Source organism: Gasterosteus aculeatus, chromosome 9 (assembly GCF_964276395.1).
Source record: "Gasterosteus aculeatus chromosome 9, fGasAcu3.hap1.1, whole genome shotgun sequence".
Taxonomy (NCBI): domain Eukaryota; kingdom Metazoa; phylum Chordata; class Actinopteri; order Perciformes; family Gasterosteidae; genus Gasterosteus; species Gasterosteus aculeatus.
Window position 1 is genome coordinate 11,160,967 of NC_135696.1, and position 23,831 is coordinate 11,184,797.

Consider the following 23,831-nt stretch of genomic DNA (forward strand, 5'->3'; position numbering starts at 1 on the left):
ACATGGGCTGGGCTTAAAGGGCTGGTACACTATTCAAATAATATACCAGCCCTTTATGATACATCAACTAAAACCTGCAAATGCTTGCACTGATATTTGAGGGTTTCTTCCCTTTCTAATTGGCCACTCTGAATAAAGTCCACTTTTTTATACCAATCTCTTCTTATTCTGTTTTTCTGTTTGGCCAGCGTTTTGCAGTAGAGCCTGACGCAGACAGGAAGAACAAAGTCAAGCTGGGACACTCACAATTACCTATGGCAGTGACACAGAGAAATGTCAGAAGGGGTAAAAGAGACGACCTTACTGAACAGGCCTCAAGCAAGTCTGAGTAAAGACTGAGGAGCTGGTGCTGAATGAAATGTTGGATTGCAAACTGGCAAGCAGTACAATCTGCACCACCATTCCTGACATCTTCCCAAAACGAGACATTGGGAAGCTAAAGGAAAGATTAAACTGTCACAGTGAGAGTGAAAGGAGCAGCCGATTGATGGATAAGATATCGTTTGCTGAATTTGATATAGTCAATATGTTTTGGGATTGTGAAGGTACACAATGCTGATTTGGTGACCTCAGTAAAAGAATGAAAACATTTGTGATAGAAGCGAGATGTTGCAGAGAAATGACAGGACAGGTGAAACACACACAGAAGAGAAAGCACTGCAGGTGAAGTACAGTTATAAAGAATATTTTCCACCAGGACACAGTCTCCAATATAAACGTAAGTACAACGGGTGCATTGATTGTTATCCTGTGTTGTAGCAGCAGTGAATGACCACATGAAGGCAGCAGGTGGCCTCTTTCATTTTAGAGGATATTTCCATAAGGATAAATAAATGGAGGCTGAGAAAAAGAAGCTCTGTATGAAACCGAGTAGTTAATTATACTATTCACTTTGTAAAATGTATTGTATTTAATAGCATAGTATTTAAAGTATAGATGGTATAATTTACACCAGCTCCGTGTGTGCCACTTTAATGACACACATTCAATCATTACAATGAGAAAGTTTCTCAAGATAATAATTTAGTTACTCATAATAATGGCTTGGAATCTTGGTACCCCATAACATATAAGCATAAAATATAGATTATTTATCATAATTATTAGAGCGAAATAGTATTATAATACAATATTATTATGAGTTATTAAAAACGATTTCATAACATTGATGAAAAGACTAAATGTAAATGCACTGTTATGTGCAGTAACCTACAACACCCAGATAAAAACAGTTAGTGGATTTTGAAAAAAGTCATTTGAAAAACGCCCCCTCGTGCTACTCTGTTCCCGTCCACGCCGCCCGCCTGCAGAGCCCCCCCCCCCCCCCCTTCCACCCAGCGGACAGGAAGAGCAGCGGCGAGTGAACAACAAGCCTAGGAGAGGAGCGACAGCAAGCAGCGTAGGTGGGTGTTTTCTCCGCCGTCCCCTCGCAGCGCTCTCGCCCCGCGGAGGACGCGTTAGTTTTTTGTTTTGTTTTTGTCGGGGGCTCCCGAGGCTTTGGGCTCCGCCGCGACGGTGTTTTCGTTGTCTCGTCTCAACTCTCTTCTTCTCTCCGGTTCCCCGGATCGTGTCAGCGCAGCGGCGCCACCCTCCTCCACCTCCCCCCCCCCACACACACACACCCCACACCGGCTGGGCTAGGCCCGAATCCAACCTCGCACGGCACGTATGGACCTTTGGAAAATAACAGCCTAACACCCTCCAGAGTCGGTAATGTGCGGTCTTTCTGTGTTTTCGTGCTCGGTGCGGGGGGGTCGGGGGTTTGCTGCCGGCGGGGGTGGGGGGGGGGGGGGAGAAAAAAAAAGCTCTGACCCTTTTTGTGTTTTGGTGAACTTGGTGGTTGTTACCGCAGCGTTAGCAGGGCAGCTACAACGGCGCAAGCTAACTCGGCTAGCCGAGGTGTACCGCTGCCGTTAGCATGATGGACAACTTATTCAGAGTGAGAAGCCGGGGAGCGAAACGCGTGGCGGTACGTGTCGTCCCAGCAGGTGGATACCGGGACGAGCCGTGTAACGTTTGCTAACAAAGCAGTTTATTACATAAATGGTCTGTTTTGAGGGCGGCTGGTATGACGTTATGACCTTAACTTATCTTTGCAGCCCTCCTCCCCGTGTCCATTAACGTATCCATGAACAGGCGTGAGTCACACGGAAGTGACCGGCCCGCCGCGTCGCAGGGCGCAGGTGAGGGGTCAAAGTCCGGGCTTATCGGTTTCCTATTGTGTAGTGTACCTGCGACGCCCACTCTCCGCGGACCGTGAGGCTGCGGGGCGCCGGCAGGTGAGCTCGCGTGACGTAGTGTGTCTTTGGGGGGGAAGGCTGCCTTTTTAGACTTTTTTTTAAAGTGTGAAAGTCTACTGTGAAAACCTCCCCACTGTTCATTGTTGTCATTGTGCAGCTGTCTTTTGATGTGGTCTGCCAGGTAGAGGATGGAGGCAGGAGTGGGGACGGAGGGGGGGGCAAGAACCTGTTGTGTGGGTCTGTGTGGGTGTGGTGAGGCGGCGGGCATGTTTGTTGCCTCATTATTCAGTCCCCTTGTGAAGAGGCTTCCTACTCGGGCACCTTTCTCGATTTACTGTTCTTCAGTGAGCGGATTCCTCAGATGGACCCGGCTGCATTAGTGGATCTCACCTTGGAGTAAGCTTCCTTCTCTTAGTTTGCAGCCCTTCCTTATTTTGTGTGTGTGTGTGTGTGTGTGTGTGTCGCTCTACAACAACATGCACACCAGCCTGAGATGTGGCTCCCTGAAGTAACTGAATTGCTGATTTGCAGTGGGTACGGTCAGCTGTGAGTTTCAGTGCATGGCCGTCTGTATTCCTCTGAATGCCCTTCGGGCGTGTCGGCTTCGGCCTGCTTGAACACAGATGGGAAAAGATTGGGAGCAAGTGTGGACATGCAGCCTTCTCAGGTGTTGTTTCTGTTTTTAAAAAATGTAATACACGGAGGAGCAAAAATCTGAAGTTGGCCGTTTCTTTTGCTGCCTAGAGGATCGGTTCCGAGCCGTCTTGTCTGTGGGGGCCGGAGTCTTGATGCTAATTCAGTTGTTTTAAAGCAGGGCTATCATTTGTGAGGCTGTGTAATGACGGGCTTTCAGAGCGCACCGTGGGTGTGTCCCTCTCGACACACAGAAGCTCTGGGTTTTCTTATATCTGCTTCTCCTCCCTGTCTGTTCTCTCTCTCCCTCCCTTCCGCTCTCTACTTTCAATGTTTGCCCTGTGTTTTGAAAAATGTTTTTATTTGAACGCTGGCCTTCTATGCGATGGAAGTCATGTGAGATCGTATCAACGGCGCAAAATCAAAGTTCACAGATTGTTAAAACCGTGAAGTGGAAACCGTCGAATAGCTTTGCTCCGTGGTGCTGATTAACTTCTTGGAAAGAATTGAGTGTCCAATAGCACTTTTATGGTCCTCACTGCCTCGTTCACTTCCTTGTTAAGTTGTAGTCACCAAAGGTAAATCTTTAACCAGCCGCTGAATGTTGGTTTTTACTTAGTTTGAGGCCATTTCTTTGATTAGGCTATCAACCAGATATATTCAATGTTTGTCAAGTTTTTACCTGTGTTTTGAAATTTTAATGTATTACCAAAATTCTTTTTGGTAATATTTTCATCAAATTGATGAAGCTTTACTTAATTTCTATTGAGTAGATAATGTAATTACCTCAATGTAGAGATAGCCTATGTTGATAGAATTCAATATGGTGAAATCTTACAGACAATACACCAACAATTGTTGGCTTCCAGTATGATAATGTTAGTTTATGGCATATAAACTTTTGATTAACCCTGGTTACATTTGGCATATTGTGACGTACCAGTGAATCGATTTGGAAAAATACATCAAATTATGGCACTGATTTTAATGATTTCATTTATCTCAGAAACAGACCCTTATGTTTTCATTATGAAATTAATTATCAATTTCAGCTTTTTTATGATACAACAACTAGATGCTAGTTGGAATTATTTTGTAATGTGGCCAAGAACGTTTCATTTACATTTCATCTTTCCAGGACAGCACTTTTTTTTATCAATTTACTATAATCCAGCTTCCTATTATATCACCATCTGGGTAAACATATAGTTGAATTTATTTTTTGGGGAGTGTTTCAGGCTCAATGAATTACAGCCGTTTGAACATTTCCTTCCTCACTCAAAATAGTTAGTGTCCTTTTAGATTCAAGTGAGGACGGCAAAGGCGGTAGTGTTTGGATGTGGGCCAATGCTAACACACACACACACACACACACATACACACAGGCCAACTCTCCGTGTGACCATTCAAATGAGGCTGAGTCAGCGTAGCACTTAGCCAAGCCACAACAGCATTTTACCATAGCTTCACCTCAGCAATGTGTGTGTGTGCGCACTGGTACAGAGTGCATGTCCGCCTGGCTCAACCACAAAGTGACCATAGTTTCTGAAATAGCATTGATAAAATATGAAACTGGAGGGATGCACAGCGGTCACAATGCTCAGCGGACTCTGGGCGGCCGACAGTAAAAGTTTCTGCGAGTGTTCCTCACAAAGTGTTCAATGAGCGCTGATAGTTTGTGTACATCCGCAGGGGCTCAGGGTGGCCAGTGCCTTAGCGATGTCGTTCCTGGGCTTTCCCCATTAGCAGATGCAATTTAGCGTAGCTGCTAAGGGCCTTATAATAGATTAAGGCCTAATGGCCGGGCTTTAAGTGGCTAAATCCATTTAAAGCTCTCTCGCAAGCAACTACTCCAGTCCAGGGCTGTCAACGAATATTCTATATTTAAATAGTTGTTAAAATGTTAGTTAATTTACTTATTTTTGTGTAGGTAATATGTTGTTAAATAGGTTTAAACTTAAATAAATTACCTATACAAGTAGTTATGTCTCATTGTATTAATCTGTCATGTTATTGACGTGTTTAATGTGCAACCAGATATTCAAATATATTTGTTTTTTTTTAAAGCGAATATTCGAACGTCGTTTTTGAGCAATTTTGACAGCCCTACTCCAGTCCACATAAATGTTAGTGTTGGCTAGGGGTGGGAATCTCTTGGCACCTCACGATTCGATCCGATTCCGAGGTCAACGGTTCGATTCTAAACTGATAAAACAATTATCGATGCATCTCGATTTTCTCAAATCTGAGTTTGCTACTCAGAGGTTGCTAATCACTTCCTACTTTATTTGATAATTAAAAAAAATCAACAGATGAATTACCTTCTCTCATTTTTTATAAGAGAAAAAAATATCTTTGTCACAAATATGATTTTCTATCAACAACTTTCAATACGGATCGACTTTTTGGAAAATCAAAATAATGAGGTAAGATGTGCGCAGGCTCCTCCATAGTTCGGTAAAGTTGGCAAGATATTCAGATTCAGACTGACGGACCGGTCTGCGAGCTGGACGCGTTGCTCTTAATGTGCCGGTAATGATGGTAAATTATGGTTATAGCTGGTTGTCATCTACGGTCCACTACGGTTACCGAAGGGGGGCGTTTGTTTTTTGACAACGTTTTATCTCATAATTTCGAACTTTTTATCCCCTTACATTAGTGCGGAAATGGGCTTCTATAGTTGTGTGAATGCATCACTCCAGCCAATCCAAAGACGGGGTTTGTAACCAATCAGGTGTAGAGACCATGGTGACTGGCTCCGCCCCCTTACTGTCAAAAAGAAAAACAGCGAGCTCGTAGAAAACACCTTCGAGCGTGAGCAGAGACTAACCTCGCGAGCGAGGAAGTTCACGCTCCGCGAGCGGGCAAATATCTCGCGCGAGACACTTTTAAAAAAAATTTTAAATTCCGATTATGAACTTTTCGGAATCGAGACCGAATCGTTCTAGAGAGAATCGAGAGAAATCGATTTTTTTCCCCCACCCCTACTGTTAGCCGTAGAGTTTGTGTGAGTTTGTCTGTCTGCTGCATACAAGGCCCTCTGCCTATATGCTCTAAATGAAGAGCCACACGGAACAGCCCGTGCTGTGGTCTGTCCACGTATCGGACATTTTTCTTTTTGAGTTTGATTTCTCGGCAGAGAGATCTGTCGTTGTTGAGTAAAGTCAAGGTTTCAATTCAAGTCAAAGTGGGTGCTCAGCTTTACACAGTGGTTCCATATACTCTATGCACTATCATTCGTGAACACTCCTCTAGAGGAGCACTTTCCTTCTGTGGTCAGACGCCCTGATTGGATGAGAGAAAGTAATGGGGCCGCACGCTGTCTGTCCAGGAGAGTGAAGTGCTCCCTTATTAGGACAGTTTTTAACAGCTGAGACAGGATATGACACGCTACATCTCACTATGGAATGTATGACAATGGCAGTGGCGTGTGTGTGTGTGTGTGTCTGTCTGAGCGGCTCATGAGTGTTTCTGTCAACAAACGTGTCTCACCAACACAGTGTAAGGAAACATGGCCGTGCTGGTAATTGTGCCGTTCGTGCACACTCAGACTTCCTGCAGGAGTGTTTGTTCACTCAGCCAATCCAGTGGATTTAATCTCCCCGTGTTGGTGAACTTTGGAGTAGCAAATGTTCTTTTTGAGATTAGCCACGCCCATGTCATCCGGTTATTACACAGACACCGTCGAGTTAGTCTTCCTCGTATCCTCACTTACCGGCAGGCGTCCCTGCTGAGGGAGGGTGTGAGAAAAGACACGTTGTCAATGGTCAAATTTTGGCCGAGTGACATTATTATCATTCCTCTGTAATTTCATCGAAGATCATCTGCATGTGCTTGAGCTGCTTTTTCTTTCGAAAGTCTTGGCTGACATATTGGCAATTTAAAACCCAACTGTTCCACTTGATTTCTTTGCTGTTTTACTTCCTTATTTTTGGAAAGCAGTGCTCTGTATTTCTGCACAATTGATCATTGGTATTTGTGAGGGTCAATTGTGTCCATAGTTTGAATCTGCTTTCAGTCTTCGAGATCGTAGCACGCAGGTCATGGAGAAATGGTGCCTGTCATAGAAGGCATGAAAAAGGAAAGTGCCTCCACTGCAACATGAAGAGTTAGACGTGTGCTTTGTGGCATAACATGTTTTTCACTTCACAACAGCTCTGGATTTTCAAATTCAGTGTAACCTGATTGCACGATGCCATCTCTCGACTCATCTGAATGCCCCCACACCTGCTCCCGCCATCCTTCTTCTTCTTCTCCACTTCCCCTGCATCCTTGGAGCGAAGAAGCGCTAACGAGCTGCACACGCTTGTAAACGGGCCGTGATCATCCCCCTTCATGTTTCTCACCTGCTCCCTATTTTTAACCTCGCATAGCAGAAGGTGAGGAAACACGCTGACGCCTTCCTGCTCTCACCTCCAGTTGGCTTCCGTTCCCTCCTCAGCTGATGCCGGTCCCATCTTGAAGTTAAACTGGATAACCACTTTTGCCGATGAGCTCTCTCTTTGTCCCTGCTGTTCATGCTCACTCTTCTTGTTCTGACTACTCACATTTGTTCTTACACCCTGATTCTTCATCTCACCCATCTCTCTTTCCTATTCATCTTCCCAGCTTTTTCCTCTTGCGTCGGATCCTTCGGCTTCGAACCTCTGAATGTGATCATCGTTCGCACTTCATTGCTGTGCCTTCCCAGATTGTGCACAGTGCCTGGGGCACTTCTGTCTCTGTGCCTGGGGGTTTCTGCCTTGCTCTACGCCTGTACTTTGAATCCCGGTGTTGGTTGAATCTGCTCTGCTCTCTGGTGTTGACCTTTTCCTGTCCTGTCTTGTCCTTTCCTGTTCCTGTCCTGCTCTGCTCTCAGCGAGTGAATGGAGCAGTGTGCGAGTACGGCCTCCCTGCTGGCCTCGGTGCGGGAGCAGGAGAGGCAGTTTGAGATGCTGAGCCGAGCTCTGGAGGAGGAGCGGAGGTCGTGTGCCGGCACCCTGCCCCGCCCCCTCCCCAACATGCAGGTAACACGGAACAAACCCCATTCACCTTTCACCTAACCTCATCCACATTCAAAAAAGTCCTTTGGATTCACCTTTTTTGATCTCGGCGAGTCCATCCAAATCCATCTCCATGGTAACCCTCATCCCATCTGTGTGGACCGGCTGGGTGGCAGCAGAATCCAAAACAAATCGGTTGCAAAAACATCCTCCGCTGGAGTCTTGGAAGTCCACTTGAATGTTTGGAACAAAGGAAGGAACTCCCAAATAGTCTTCTTGAGGAGGTCATTGGCAGCCTCTGCCTATTTTCTTAGAAGTCCTCTCATCATCATCACCATCCTCATCATCGTAGTATTCCTCCATCAATCAAGCTTAACCACCGTGTAACCATCATGTTTTGCCTTGACTTGTACATTGTTTGCATGAAGATGTCTTGCTTGGCATAATGTTCTTAAAGAGTTTGCTCATGTAGCTGCAGTATCTCAGCCAACTGGTTTATTGTGTTATTTATTTTTTGGTATTACGAAGACGTCCCTCTGCTGTTTTTTCAGTGGGGCAAAGTCCATTAGATTGGACAAAGGTGTCCAGTGTCCTCAGCTGTGAATTCTTGGTAACCAACCTGGTTACTGAGTCTGTTTCATAGCTGAAGTGTGTTGTGCTGTTTGCTTACACGCCGTCTTCATCATCTCTGGGTCCGTTATGTGGCTGCAGAGGGACTTCACGCTCTGAACGTGATCTGCGGTCCCACCAGCTCTCGCACGTTCTTTTGCTTCGCTACTGAAAGTCATTGGCATGTGTGAGTGAACTAGCGCGCGCACGCACACACAAACACACCTTTGTCCCTGAGGCAACCTTTGAAACGCGCTCTCATAAAGGAGCAGGCCTCTCTCACTCGGTCACTTTCTCTCATTCGTTTGTCGCGCCTGCATGCGTCCTCCAGCTCACATTCCAGTCTCTGGTATTTCTAGTGGCAGATAAGGAGCAGAATTATTGGTAATGTGTTCGTGTTTAATGAGAACGGGACAGAAATGTAGCCTGTGCTAGTTCTTATCTCTGGTGTGTGCGTGTTTACATAGCCCAAAGGCTTCGGCATGCCTCGGCTACTCTCCCAGGCCGCGCAAACCTGTCCGTAGTCTCTACTGACAGGTTCCCACATGCTCACATCTGCCCTATTCTCTCTGACATAGTGCTTGTATGAATTAAAGTCCTTATCTGAACTAAAGTGTGTTCATAAAGTCTTGTTTATTTGACCTGGGCACAGTGGCACTTAAAAAGGTTGTCATTGTTTGTATTTATTCCAGATTAAAAAGAATTGTCTAATATACAATTTTCTGTCAGCATGCTGTTTCCCAACTGTTTCCCATCTCCAAATCAATGTTGGGAAATCCTTTACCGCGGTTGGGCCCCCTTGGCCCCCCATTGTAGTGGAGAGATACAGCTCCCCCTGTGGCTGGAATGAGAAGTGCACCACACCCATCACCACTCCTAGACCAACGCTGGTGGTGCCGACTCATAAGAGAAAGTGTCTCTCTCCGTGGATCATTATTCATTTAATTACTCATTATTCAGTCTTTTAATCTCCACAGTTTAGTCTAACAGTTAAAGTGTTTTGTTTTTGGTGTGTTCAGTTGTTTGCGGGGGGAAGATTGTTGACATGAAAGCCTTACTTGGTATTCATGCAGTGTAAATTGTTACTTGTCATCTAGACCGCAAGCGTGTCAGGATGCGTTTTCCCCTCGCACGTCTCAAGCAACTCCTGTGCATGCTCGCGTCTTAGGTGTGTCGTTCCGGTGTAAATGCAAGTATGCCTCAAGCATGACGGCTAGGCTCTTGTGATGTTTCCAATCTAGAAACTACGGTCCATATTTCGGCTCAGGTGCCCGGCAAACTACAGACCGATGCATTGAGCCTTCACTGATGGCCTGTTTGACTAGTTGCAACCCTCGTAAAGGAACCCATTAAGAATAAACTAAGCATATTTTTTATTTAGTTTTGCAGTATGTTCATACTATGAGCCACAAATCGGCAGGCTATGAAACATTTTCTCCACCGTGATTTTATAATAATAATTCCGTCAGCATCAGGAACACTTCAGCAGCTGGCCACTCTGTTTTTTTGTTGCTTTTGCCGCATGGACATAGCATGACAGTCCTTCTTTCCTCCCTGCAGAACGGACGCATTCCTTGTGATGCAGACATAGAGAGGCTGACGCTGAACGAGGGTTACGTCAACGGGACACATCATGTAAGCCTTGAAACCTTTTCAGCTCTTTAACTCTTAAGATGTTCAACCCTAATGATTTCCCCATGTTACACTTAGATATAAATAAGTAATAGGGATCCGTTATCGATAACAGAGAATAATCAATTTTAACACAGTTGATGCCACTTGGTTTCCTTCCGGTGTGCGTTCACCCCTGGCACAGTTAGTCAGACAGGAGAGGCAGACACCGTAGTCGATGATGGAGACTTTGCATTGGCAGTAAAAATACACTCTAAAGTGAATACTTGTTAATTTATAAGATTTAGTCTATTGCAGAAAAACTTTTTAACTGTGATTGATCAATTTATGAATGTGAGATTAAGTTTTGAGTAGTTTTCCATTGAGCCCTAATATATATTTTTTCACTGAAATGTGTGTGCAGTTCAGGATGGAACCTGGACAGATGGTGCAGGAGACGTACACAGTGGAGGAAGATCCCCAGCTGGTGGCCCCCGTTGTCTCTGTGGAGACCGGTGAAGATGGGACCACAAGGCGCACGGAAACCACGGTAACACAAGTTGATAGAGAGCAGGAATTCCCTTTGTATTGAGTGCATTTCACCGTTTGGTGTTTCATACATTTGTAGATCGTTACAATTCTGGTCTCTTTTTAGACTATTTTTGACCATTTGTAAATATGAACTGTTCTCCTTCTTTTTTTGGTGGTTAAGGTAAAGAAAGTAGTAAAGACCACCACCACCCGCACAGTCATCCCCTCCGTGTCAGACACCCTTTCCCTGGATGGTGGGGGTTCAGTGACTGGCATGGGGGGCTACCCTGCACCTATGGTGTACAGACAGGGGCCGGGAGGTGGCGTGCCCATGGACTACCCTACTCACACGGTGCCCCGCAACTACCAATACGGACCGCCGGTGGGTTACGACGACTACCGCTCTGGGCCCCCATCTGAGGCCTACACAAGCCTGAGCAGGGGAGCCCGCATGGATGATCGCTACAGGTACAGCTTTTGTTGAAGCTCACGTAGACGGCGTATTAACCTTAAGAGTCAGTGGATGATCCTTCCTAAATTTCCATCGCTTCCCTGTCCCTCCCCTCTCCAGACCGGTCCATCAAGATGGTTACAGGACTCTGGATCCGAGCTACAGAGCCCCCAGCAGGAACCAGCTGGACCCCTATGCGGCTCAACCGCAGGTATCAACAATTATTGCGTCACTTTTGAGTCACCTTTCACACTGTTTAAACGGTCCGCAGATATTTCCAGATTGACTTTCTCTGTTTTCCTTAAATGCTATGTGTTCACCACTGAATGTGTTTTGCGGGAGAACACAGATATACAAGACTTGACATGAGTCCGCCACAGCATTTGGTTTGAAGGCCGCCGTTGTTTTGACTCCCGTTCCTGTGCAGGTCGGGCGTATGGGAAGTGCCTTGGAGCTGTCCTCCATGGCGAGGTTTGTCCCAGAGCCGTACGGTCTGGAGGACGATCAGCGCAGCATTGGCTACGATGAGCCCGACTATGGCATGGGACACCCAATGCACTTCAGCACATTGCCACGCAACCACAACAACGCATTCCCCCACGGGCCCCCACGCAGGACTGGGTAGGTTGTGTGTTTTTTGTTGTCCTTCTACTAAATGTCTTTGTTTCATCTTTGAGAGGGATTGTTCTACATAAGAAGAGGAAATAATACGTTTCAATCCTTCATACTTAGTAAATATGAAGAATATATTGAATTGTTGTTGCAACACTACTGTGATGACCAGCTAAAGGGCACCCTCAGTTTCCTCCCTTTCCCCTCGCTTTGCATTGGCGGACGCCTGTACCTTGTCCACAAATGTAAACCTCTGCTAACGTTCTCCTCCTCCCTCACCAGGAGTTATGAGGGCACTTTGGATGGCGACATGAGCGGACCAGGGGACGTGTACTTCTGGGGAGGAGCGCCGATGGCCCAGGGCGAAAGAGGTAGCATGGCTTCATTGGACAGCACTTTAAGGAAAGGCCCCATTCCTGGCCCCAGTGGCTGGCGTCAACCAGAGCTGCCCGAGGTCATTGCCATGCTCAACTACAGGCTGGACCCGGTCAGGAGCAACGCGGCTGCATACCTGCAGCATCTCACCTATAAAAATGATAAAGTAAGAGATGCAAATGTACAAGCATATATATTTTTTATGGTACTATGCTTGTTTCCACTGTGAGGCAGGTGGCAATAGATGTGGTTGAGGAAGGCAAAGGTCAGGACGAGATGATTAGTCTTGACTTTTATGGATAAGTGAGGAATGTACAATGGACGATATAGCAGAGACGCACAGAAAGTTATAATTGTACCCGAGTGGGAGACCAGATTAGATAAGGTTCAGTTGAAAGGGTGCAAAACTTTTAATTGGAGCTTGCTCTAAATGTAGAAAATGTTGACCTGTTCCTCTGTCAGCGTACTGGTTGTTTTATCGTGTGGCTTTGCACTTGTGTTTATAATAATATATACCAGGCGTGCCTGTAAGAACCATAGATTCATCTTTTACTTAATTCAACTCTTTGTGTTACGTCAAACTACACGTTTTGATCTGCCTTTTTGCACAAAACCGCTTTTTTGCTTTGATGGTAAATCATTTCGTCTTATCATATTTCATATGATATGAGCTGTTGAAATTATATTACAGGTCATTTAGGCTTTTATCCAAAGCGACTTACATGGCATTTTTAACCCATTTTTGCCCGGGGAGCAATTAGGGGTTTGGTGTTCAAATCGTTTGGATTTGCAGTGAAGTAGACTTTTGAGCCCCTGACGTAATGCTTATGTTCTTCCCGTTGCTTTCCAGGTGAAGTGTGATGTGCGTCGAATGAAAGGCATCCCAGCACTGGTCAGTATGCTGGACAACCCAAACAAAGAGGTTAGTTGACTGATTTGTATTATTCATGCTTTCTGTTCGCTTACTGACTTGGTGTATTATGGTTGGAGTATGTGGGGTAAAAACAAGGCTCATGGGTGGAGTGTATTTCTGATGTAATAGTGAGACCGTTCATTGGGCTGAAACGAGGTTAACTTCGGACTCTGCTCTAATACCGATTTCCAAACAGAAATAAGCATTACGTCTTTGACTACTCTCGGGCAAATCCTGTCGGTCAACATCGTGCTAAATATGGCTTCAGTGAACGCATATGCCTTTTCTATGATCCCCTTTCACATCGCACAAGTTGTGACAAGGTTTTGCTGATCTTTGTACTGGCATTACCAGACATATCACATTGTGCATTCCACTCTCAAAGGCAAAGAAACCTCCTGATTTCCCATTTTATTCTCTACGGCCAGCGATAAGTTTTGAAGTCTAAGTTTGTTTGGGATGATTTGCTCTCTGGAGATTTTAAGTCTGTGTGTTAGTGAGTTTGTTGTGTTTTATAGGATCAGGCAAACGTGCTGAACAATGTTTAAATTGGAGTACAAATATGTGTAATAGGATTTTAAAAACAAAAGGGACATGCAATGTTGATTATAAAGTAATGTGCTGTAATCAGGATCAGGAAACATTTAACATCGCTATAAATATGTCAGAAATGTTGCCAACTAATTATTGAATACAGACAATAACTAACTATGTTATTCGCATATAAAAACCTGTCTATGTATGTGAAAGCAGTGCTCTGTGGATCGTGGAACACAGAATACACAGAGTCCGCCAGGAACCGCAGGGTTGCCGGCTTGAACTCTGGCTGCTCCATGTCTGTGTTGAAGTGGGTCGTGCTCAAGGATTAAATGCAAATGCGATGGGTTAAATGCAAAGAATAATAAAGACTACTCAAATATATAATATATATATATAATGATAAGTTTTTATTGTGTCTCCATTATAGGTCCACTATGCAGCCTGTGGAGCACTAAAGAACATCTCTTATGGCAAAGATCAAGACAACAAGATTGCCATCAAGAACTGTGACGGAGTGCCCGCTCTGGTCCGGCTGCTGAGGAAGACCCGCAGTCAGGACCTCACCGACACCATCACAGGTTCTTCATGGGTTTCATATGTTCAGCATTTGGCTTGCCCAGAGAAAAAAAACCCTCTCTCTGTATCCTAAAATTCACACTTATTTCCAGTCTTGGCCTCACTTGTAATATTTGGATGTTTCAACAGCATCTTATTTTATTCACGTTGTGTAAAAATAGGCTGTACATTTAACTGTACATTTTTAATTGGCCTCTGTTCCTGTAAGTAAGCTTCATAATTAAAAACTGCTTTTCACAGGGACGCTGTGGAACCTGTCGTCTCACGACTCTGTGAAAATGGAGATTGTGGATCACGCGCTGCACGCCCTGTCAGACGAGGTAATGGTGCCTCATTCAGGCTGGGAGCGAGGGACCAACGGGGCCGGAGGAGGAGAGGAGAACTGCAAGCCCCGACATCTTGAGTGGGAGACCGCCCTCACCAACACAGCAGGCTGTCTGAGGTACGGAAGGGAGAGCTGTTTGACTGCTGATGATGATGATGATGATGATGATCAGGTGGAAGTGGAGGAAGGGTTGGTGGCATAAAAGTGAGGACGCCAGAGACACGCCAGCTCCACAGACTGGAAGTGTGAGGGAGAGAGGAAGCATTTAACAGCAGAAGAGAGGGGAATACGTGTGATGCAGCACTCTTGTGGAAAAGAGAGGAAAGAATGATAAGTTATGTCCGTCCAATCAGAATAAACTTTCACATTTTTACACAACATTTTATTTCCCTTAATAATGAACCTTATCTAGTCCGTTTCTGCAGATAGAAATGTGTCATTATCGCTGCTTCATAGTAGTTCTCTGTTTTGGGATAGTATTCATGCAAGAGCTGCAGTAGAGGTATACTTTAAAAAAAAAAGCATCAGTTGAAATAAGCACCATTGTCCACATTGGAAGCATTTAAACTAGAACCCTAGCGCATATAAACAAGATATCTTGTTCAATTTGATAAAGTGGTCATTAAAAGACTCCACTGTTAAACATCAGCTGTGAGGTTAAAGAAGGCAAGTTTCTAGCAGGGGGACAATCAGAGGACAGCAGGGCATTGACTTTTCAATGTAAACAGTCTGTTATCTATGCATTCCCCCATACCACACAGTTAATTACTGTGGCTATGTGCAGGTTTAGAAAAGTCTGTGTGAATAATTTGTAATCACAAGGAGGATTTGGTCTGGACAGTGTCGTCTCTGAACACTGTTTGACTAGACAGAAGAGATGCACCTTCATTAAAATGATGTGTATATAATCTGTTTATTTGTCATTTTATTCAGACTAGAAAACTTGATTAATAATAAGTCACCACTTGGGTATCAAAGGTCTTTTAGAATAGTTGGATCAAAAAGTGTAACTTATTGAGCTGAGCAGAGGACCGGTGATGGTGGTAAATACAGAGAGATTTAATGGGGCTCTCTAAATGAAGAGAAAGGACTGCTTTAGGTCTACACACTGTCCTATTAAAAAGGACTGCAGTTCTTTGACAGGCTATTTATAAACTGATCATCGTGATGACTTTAAGGTTAATCCAGAACAATCAGAATTAGCTTCTGAAGTTTAGTAAAGCCATATAGTTTTTTTTCCCAGGAGGACTAAATGTCTATCATTGATTAATCCAACCTCCTCGTATTGCAGCATTGACTTACTTTATAAAAGTTGATATTTGACCTCACTTTTTTCCAGTGCGCAAAGTGGATTTGCTGGGAGTGACCTGACACACTTAACACCAGACATTTATAAATATAGCACATTTAAACACTTATTTGTTTTGCCTTTTTTTCCGAGACTGCGACATGTAAATAAACCTCCTGAATTATGCAGAGAAGTGGAATCAGCGCCTCTTTCTGTGGAAGGGAATGTGTCCTGGTATTGTGTGACAGGGCGGGCCCGTCGCTGGGGAAAACACGCCAGCACAAAAGACTGAAGACCTTTTGCAGAGTTTTTTCCTTTATGTTCCTTTTTCTTTACACGTCTTCTACATCATTGACCGAAGAACTAATTGACTCTCGGTTTCCACACGTTACCTTCCACCCTGTCCTTTTAGATCTCTAAGTAGGGCCGAGGCACAGAGCCGCTGAAGAAGCGGTTACTTGATCCCACCAAACTGTGCTCTTTGTAAACCAGTAGATTTTACGGGAGTTTCATTCAAACAACTCTTGGAGGCGTGTTCAAGCATTGTGTGCTGGAATCCTTTTGTAGTCACTAAATTTGACTCTTTCCTGTCCCCTTTAACCTCTCAACTGCCTCAATTATTTACGCAACCTTTCAGCTCGCTAATCCACGTTTTTGTTTTCTCTTGTGTCCCTCTCCACTGGCTAAAAGAAATGTGAGTTCAGAGCGAAGTGAGGCGAGGAGGAAGCTGAGGGAGTGCACAGGATTGGTTGATTCGCTCATGTACATTGTCCAATCCCAGATTGACTTTAAAGAAGTCGACAATAAGGTAAGTGGAACTCTTGATTTATTTGAGATTTATTCAGTCATACTCATCAGCTTCCTGCCTATGTGAAACATGTTCTTCAAACAGCCGTTGATCCTGAGAGATTTGTTCAATTGCCTCAAAAGACGTTAGAAATAAGACGTTAGAAGTAAGACGGCGGCGTAGAAGTGAGTTTATAAGACCTCTGAAGTCTGCTACGCTGCTGCCGCTACTGGCATAACGCAGCCGACTCTTAAGATAGCGATGCCGGTGGCTGAACTGCATTGTGGGTAATGCGTAAACAAGCACAATAATTCTTGATACTTTCCGAGTACAACAACGTTATAGGAGTGAGTGCTGTTTTTAAACTAAATGTCAAATCAATTACAACCAGAGTGTGTGCGACTTGCAGTGAGAGGAATAATAATAAAAAATTAAATTAAATTCTCTCCATCTCTCATTTTTGCAGTTGATAGAAAACAGCGTGTGCCTGCTGAGGAACTTGTCCTATCAGGTGCATCGTGAAATCCCCGGCTGTGAGCGTTTCCAGGAGGCCGCGCCCCTCAACCAGGGCCCCGCCCCCTCCGGACAGAAGGGTGGCTGCTTCAGCTCCCGCAAGGGCAAAGGTCTGTCAGAGGGAGAGAGAGGCTGTTTGTTAAGGCGGGTGGTAGGAACATTTGCGGTGATGTCACTGTTGACAGTGGCTTTTTGCTGAACTGATACTCACAGACAAACCAAAACCACTCGCTCACACAGGAATGTTAGAAATTTCCCCGACTGCAAGAAAGCTCATCCTTTTTCCTGCTGCTCACTGTGTTTATTTGTCTTTACTCAACAACGCCCCGTCTCTTTATTTGTTTGCTATAACCATGTTATTGTGATCATTACCGATTATCTAAATTGTCTTTTTAATGAAGACACACAAGCAATTGTTTCGTTTATCTAATGCCCAACAATTATATAAACATATTTCCATCACAAATTCCCAGAACCAGAGATTCGGCTTACCTTGAAATGGAGAAAAGCAACAACTCGTCACATTTGAGATTTATTGATTGATATTATTATTATAGACTAGTTTCCTCACTGACATCACTAATTAAAACTAAATTTATTATTTCTGTATTTCGTTCGTTACTGCTTAGTAACTAGATCCTTGGGTTAAAGCAGCTCCCATGCAAGATGGAGACGTGATACTCGTGGTAGAAAAAAAGAAACGTGTCAGACCACTCGTTATAAAACGTGATCAGTCTTTCTGGTTCATTAAATGCTTACCTGTGGTTTGCACAGGAATAAATCACCGCAAATAATTCTCATGCTAACACGTTACACAGCGGTCCGTGTCAATGAAATGTTACACCAGCGTCTGCGTCCTGTTGAGTTGCTTTACACTTTGGCATGCCACCTTGCTGCTGTCTGTGTGGTGGCAGCAGTGCTGTTGTTGGGAAGCAGGTGTTTAACTAGGTGGCTCAGTCATTGCTGCTTTCCTCTTATTCACTGTAAAATGCTCTCTCTTCCTCCGGTTCTGCCTTCCTCTCCTCCCTCCTCCATTCCTCTCTCCCCCCCTTTTCCTGCCGGGCTACAGATGAGTGGTTTTCCAAAGGTAAGCTCTTTACCGCTGTGCGACTGCCCCTTGCCTCTGCTGTTGTAGTGGTAGAAGTAGTAATAGAGTAGCTAACAGGGCAGTATAACTGTTCAGTACTAACATGCACGCCTCATGCATCTCAGTTTTTGGTCGTAGCGCACATCTAACCCACCTAGAAGAGATGTACTAACGGTGGAACTCCTCGTCTGTGCGTTTCTAACGCTGTGATGTTTGATTCCAGGTAGAAAAGACGAAGATGCAGCTGCAGACATAATAGACATTCCAAAGAGGACCGCACCTGCTAAAGGTAACAAGGGGCTCAATGGACACTTTTATATTAATATATGAAAAGCACTAAAACTAAACTAAATATACTGTATTTCAACCTATCGCCCCACTCTTCTTCTTCCCTTTAGGCTACGAGCTGCTATTTCAGCCGGAGGTGGTGCGTATCTACACATCCCTGCTGAAGGAGTCCAAGAACCCCACCGTGCTGGAAGCCTCTGCGGGAGCTGTTCAGAACCTGTGCGCCGGACGCTGGACTGTAAGTGGACTCGCTAGTTTCTGAAATCATTGTCCAAGATTGAAAGTCTGAGCAAACGTGAACCTATGTCGACTGACTCAAAGCCCTTACAGCATGCCAAACAGAGCTTGTTAAACATGGTGTGTCTATTCTGGGGAGCGGGAAGCATGTGGATCAGGCCGCTTCACAAGACACGACGGTCGTAAACCCAACGTAGAGTAGTCTGTGCCCTAAACTGAAACACTTGTGTCTGTTTTTAGTACGGCCGTTACATCCGTGCCCTGCTGCGCCAAGAGAAGGGCTTGCCCATGATGACGGAGCTGCTGGCCCACGGCAACGACCGCGTGGTCCGCGCCATGTCCGGGGCCCTGCGCAACATGGCCATCGACGCACGCAACAGAGATCTACTCGGTGAGACTCTGGGCGCTTCGGGGCACCGAGCCCGTCACACAAGGATGTGTCGTTTCGAAGAGGATGACCTGTTCTTCATTTTGTAACGGCCTTCTCGTACTTGCGTGTTAACAGGTAAACACGCGGTTCCCAACCTGGTGGCCAACCTGCCCGGCGGCGGTCAGAGTCAGCCAGTGCGGGCGCTGTCGGAGGAGACGGTGGTGTCGGTACTGAGCACGCTCCACGAGGTGCTGGGCTCCAGCCTGGAGGCAGCAAAGACCCTCAGGGCCTCGCAGGGCATCGAGAGACTGGTGCTCATTAATAAGGACGGGTAAGGGCTGATATCTCACAGGGTTTATTTTAGTCTGCACGTCTGTCCGGTTTGGAATTGCATGCCTCCATTTAGTGCGCCCTTTTTTTTACAAGTCTTATCTTCTCTCTGCCTCCCCCGTCCACCGGGATCACCAGTAACCGTTCTGAGCGGGAGGTGCGCGGGGCAGGCCTGGTCCTGCAGACCGTGTGGGGCTACAAGGACCTGCGGCGCACTCTGGAAAAGGATGGCTGGAAGAAGACTGACTTCATGGTCAACCTAAGCCCTCCCACCAGAGCCAACGGAGGATACGAGGACAGCACTCTGCCGCTCATTGACAAAGGTCAGGAAGCCAAAGGGAAACGCATGCATGTAAAGGGTGCTGCCCCGCGAGGCCAAATATCTTTTAATTTGTTAAAGTGTTTAAAGTGTCAATTTAAGTAAGTATTGACTTATTGCCTCAGTGTTTAATGTGTAACGGGGTGTAAATATCTATCTCTTTGTGTTACTGTTTACTTTGTTCAGGTATGGCACATTTTTCACAGCTTAAGTGGGGCCATTCAAATGCTTCTTTTCTAATAGTTTTCCTTCAAGAGTTGGGTAATCTTATTCTACTGCGGCTCTGCTTTAAATTGTACAAATAAAACTGGGCCAGTGCTTCAAAGAATGAACGCTCGCAATGCGTACAAGTACAAGGTATGGAAGGGTTTGTACCACAGTGGGGCTTTTTAGATGATCCCAGTGATCACCACGTTTTCAGTTAAATATCTTTTAAAAACTTTTGCTGATTGTTAAAAAAAAAAAGAACACCTCAACCATTTCTCAATAAGGTAACAGACTATATATTTGCCAATACCAGCTGACTCATGCTTAACACTTGAAACTTTTAACAGAGGATGTCTATTGCCTCTCTCTGTGATCAAAAACATTTAGCGTTGCACATCCGTGCTCATTGTCTTTGTGTCTTTTAACGCACAGGTGGCAAAGGGGACCGGGAGATGATCCCAATGAATGACATTGGACCAGGCAAGTGTGACGAAGCAACATACGCACACAGACACACAAGGGCATAACTGTTACTTACACACACACACACTCTCAGGTGGTTTTACATACGGATTGTCTTCTTCAGATGCCTACTCCACACTGGACCAGCGAGTGAGAAGGAACACTCTGGATAACACACTCGAACCTGCTGACAGAGATGCAGTACAGGTAAAAATTGGCCACATGAACACACGTACACTCATCCCACACACACGCGCACACTCTCATCCCACACACGTAACCCTGCATGACTGCACTTCTATAAGAATAACTCCCTCAATCCTAACAATCTCCTTCATACTTCAGTCCACTACAGTTTCTAGAAAGTGTCAATGTGTAAGACGAAGCTCACGGCTTTCGAACGTGTCTCTGTAGATTAATCCTCTACAGGTTATTATGGTCTGTTATCTCATCATCTGCTAATAGGGTTTGCCTCCGCATCGCCTCTAGCTCTAGTGCAATCATAAAGACGACTAAGAATAATAATTTAGTTTAGTGTGGATATTGATTGCACATGATCACCTAGTTGAGACCAGAAATGGTTTGAAATGTTCAACTGGTTAATCACAGATACAGACACACTCCCCTCGAGGTTCCAGATTTCAGGGCTCTCTGCTGAGAATGTTGCCGTGGGATCGGTGATGCTCTCACACACACAGCCACGAGCAGCGTGTCGATGCATGCTCAGTTGAAGCGCTGTTTGAACGCTGTCTCACCCGTGTCCTTTTCTCCCAGCTGAAAAACAGCGTAACATGAAACTAACCTTTTTTTTTAACCCTTCTCTGCTTTCTCATCTGATGGGCTTATTTCCCTCTACTCTTTTTCTCTCTCGCTTTTCTTTCTACCTTCTTTTTTCGTTTGTCGTGTTTTCTCTTTCCCTTTACCTCCTTGCTGTGTATGCTGTCTCTATGGATGTCACCGTTTTGGTCTCTCTCCTTTCTCTATTCCTCTTCTCTCTTTCTCTCTCTCTCAGGGAGGCATGTATGGAGAGAGGCAGGCCTCTTTGCCTCTAATGGATTCTTACGATGGTTAGGCCACACCCACTGTCACACTGCATGTCAGCGCATGGTATGTGTGTCCCACAGGCTGCTCCACCCAACTCACTGCATGGCACAATATCTAACAGTGACAACTATGGTTGAGCTTCCATTGTACTGTATGTGGATTTTTTTTTTTTTTTTTTTTTTTGCTGTTAATGTAAAAAAAAAAAAAAAAGTGATCACGTGTAAACTGATTAGTTCTCCTGAGATGTGATTTTAATTTTGTCTCTGCACAGTTTATGTATTTTGTGACGTGTGGTGACTTTGTTTCCTGCAGCCGATGTTCTGTAATTTCTTTGAATACTTTCTTTGAACATTAGCTGCTCTACATGATCAATTCCCACACTTATGCCTCTTGGTCTCTTGCAGAAAAACTGATTGTGTGCATCACAAGAAGACAACCTCCTCCCACCTACTGCCCTTGCTGAACTGACAAATGGGGGACCACTACACTACCGATGGGACTAAACTCCATCCTTTATACTCAAATCCTCCGCCCCTTTTCACCCCGTTGCCGCCTCTCTTCTTCTTTCCCTTTGTTACATTCCTCCATCGCAGCTGACAAAACAACAAAACCACTCAGAAATAAAACCTGGACGTGGATCCACGCTCCCTGTGAACAACTGGATGAGACACTATGACCACTTCGTGCTCTGCGAGTCCTTTAACTCCAAAACGCTAACCACTCGGATGCCACAACACTACATCACTACACTACAACTTGCTTGGACAACTCTTATTCTAACTCCAAGGAAAAGCGGAGGCCGTGGCTTTGTTGGAGGTGGGAGAGTAGATTTAAAGTAATCAAACAAATTGGAAAAACGGGATGAGAATGGGACACTCTTGAAATCACACACTTGACATTTTTCATAAATGGCTATTTTTTGCTGTGTTTTAAAGAAATCAAGCAAACATTCTCACTCTGATGGCTAAATACTGCAACAAATGTTTTCCTACCAGTGACAGTTGATGTTTAATTATTATCCGATACATGTAAAGCTTCTGCTTCTGTTTTGTTAGCGGTTGTTCCTCCTCTTGCTTTGCTCTGTACACAGCAATGTACATGTGCCAAATGACACCGCTAGTGCTGCGACTGCCAATTCTGAATGCAAGAACTTCACACACGACTTTTACAGCAGCTACACGGAACATTGTCATGTGCTTCATGCGGGTGCAGCTTGTGTCAGTCGCAGCCCACCTACAAGATGCATGGGCATGCTGCATTGTCTGTATTTGATTGTGATTCATAAATATAAAAAAGGGTGACGGTTCCAGTATGGATGTTCGCAGACAAGTTATCCTCCATCTCATCGGAATAAGCCGAGTCATTTTATGTTAATTGTAAGCCCCCTTGACCTTTTCATCGAGGAGATATCACAGGATTTGCGGGACACATTTACTTCTACCCGCAGCTCCGTCATCTTATGAATGTGTACAGACCAGACTGTCTCTAACTGGAGTGCCTCACTCATTCAGGACCCGTCGGATGGGTGACCAATCATGGTGTCTTTTTCTCAGCAGGTTACTAGTTGGGAATATTATATTTGGAAGTCATCTGTTTTCTATTCTGCAAAATAATATAATATGTGAACTTGTACGTATGTAAGTCTGTATTTTTTTTTTTTTTAATAACGTATAAAACTCTTGAGTTCTGTATACCTTACTGCTTCTCCAACCCGTAACTTAGCTGGCTACAGAACAGTACATGGGGGAGTACATCGTATCGTCTGCTCCCCCTGCCCGCATTTAAGTACAGCATTCTGTAGGAGTCTTATTCTTAGTGCCGAGTGAGATGTAGATACTTACTGAGTGGATGATTAAAAGAAGCACTGTAGGGGGAACATGTGTTTTTCTTTTTGTTTTTCCATGCCAATTGAAACACGGACAGGGTGCCTCTTTTTCTCAAAGTAACACGTTGCCTTCGAGAATGGACTGACTGAAAGAGGGAGCGAGAGCGAGGTTTTTTTTGCTATAGCATTGCGGTGTATGGAGGCGTGGACCAGAATTTGCTATTGGGAAAAAGTGGAGAAAAAAAATAAAAGCACATTTAAACTATATACAAGAGTATATTTGTTAATTTTAATTATGTATTTTTTTTAATATTGATTTGGGTTCAATGGTTTTTGGGTGCTCCTGGTGAATGCATATCATATGTTTTGATTTAAAAACATTCGATCTGTATCTCAATTAATTGCAAGTTAGCTCAACAAAATCATCCAACATAGTCATCAGATACTGGATCACTAATGAAAAATCTCATTCTGGACTACATCTTAATCTTTTGCCTTGGCTCTTGAAGTTGCACATCATCACTTATGAATGAATCTTGTAACTAGCAATACTGTTTTTAATAAAAAAGAAAATGATTTTTGAGAATTTTCTGTTGTGCCTTTGAATTTATTTCTAATCACCTAAAATGAACCGGTCACGTGACGGAGCGGCCGCTAGGCGGCGCTTCGGGTTTGC

General features: G+C 44.6%; 1 protein-coding gene across 20 annotated transcripts; it reads left to right on the forward strand.

Annotated features, from left to right (window-relative positions):
• Nucleotides 1-1,265: 1,265 nt before the first annotated feature.
• On the forward strand, nt 1,266-23,741 carry ctnnd1 (catenin (cadherin-associated protein), delta 1). Of its 20 annotated transcripts, none has more exons than XM_078080541.1 (23): nt 1,289-1,403; nt 7,732-7,879; nt 10,025-10,099; nt 10,500-10,625; nt 10,788-11,074; nt 11,178-11,268; nt 11,485-11,678; nt 11,952-12,210; nt 12,895-12,966; nt 13,925-14,075; nt 14,314-14,515; nt 16,377-16,494; nt 16,940-17,096; nt 18,056-18,073; nt 18,297-18,362; nt 18,472-18,599; nt 18,839-18,989; nt 19,104-19,299; nt 19,437-19,621; nt 20,257-20,304; nt 20,411-20,493; nt 21,299-21,393; nt 21,735-23,741. In XM_078080541.1, the coding sequence occupies exons 2-22, from the start codon at nt 7,739-7,741 to the stop codon at nt 21,356-21,358; spliced, it is 2,808 nt and encodes a 935-aa protein (XP_077936667.1). In that variant the 5' UTR covers nt 1,289-1,403; nt 7,732-7,738; the 3' UTR covers nt 21,359-21,393; nt 21,735-23,741. The 20 variants fall into 20 exon arrangements, with proteins under 20 accessions (XP_077936674.1, XP_077936672.1, XP_077936676.1 ...); XM_040186351.2 differs by having other exon boundaries at nt 21,299-21,353; XM_040186352.2 differs by having other exon boundaries at nt 1,356-1,710; nt 21,299-21,353.
• Nucleotides 23,742-23,831: the final 90 nt, after the last annotated feature.

Coding starts and splice junctions, on each gene's coding strand:
- ctnnd1 (XM_040186351.2), top strand. CDS start 7,739: ATGGAGCAGTGTGCGAGTACGGCCTCCCTGCTGGCCTCGGTGCGGGAG. Junction 11,269..11,484: donor CCTATGCGGCTCAACCGCAG/GTATCAACAATT, acceptor GTTCCTGTGCAG/GTCGGGCGTATGGGAAGTGC. Junction 14,076..14,313: donor CCTCACCGACACCATCACAG/GTTCTTCATGGG, acceptor TGCTTTTCACAG/GGACGCTGTGGAACCTGTCG.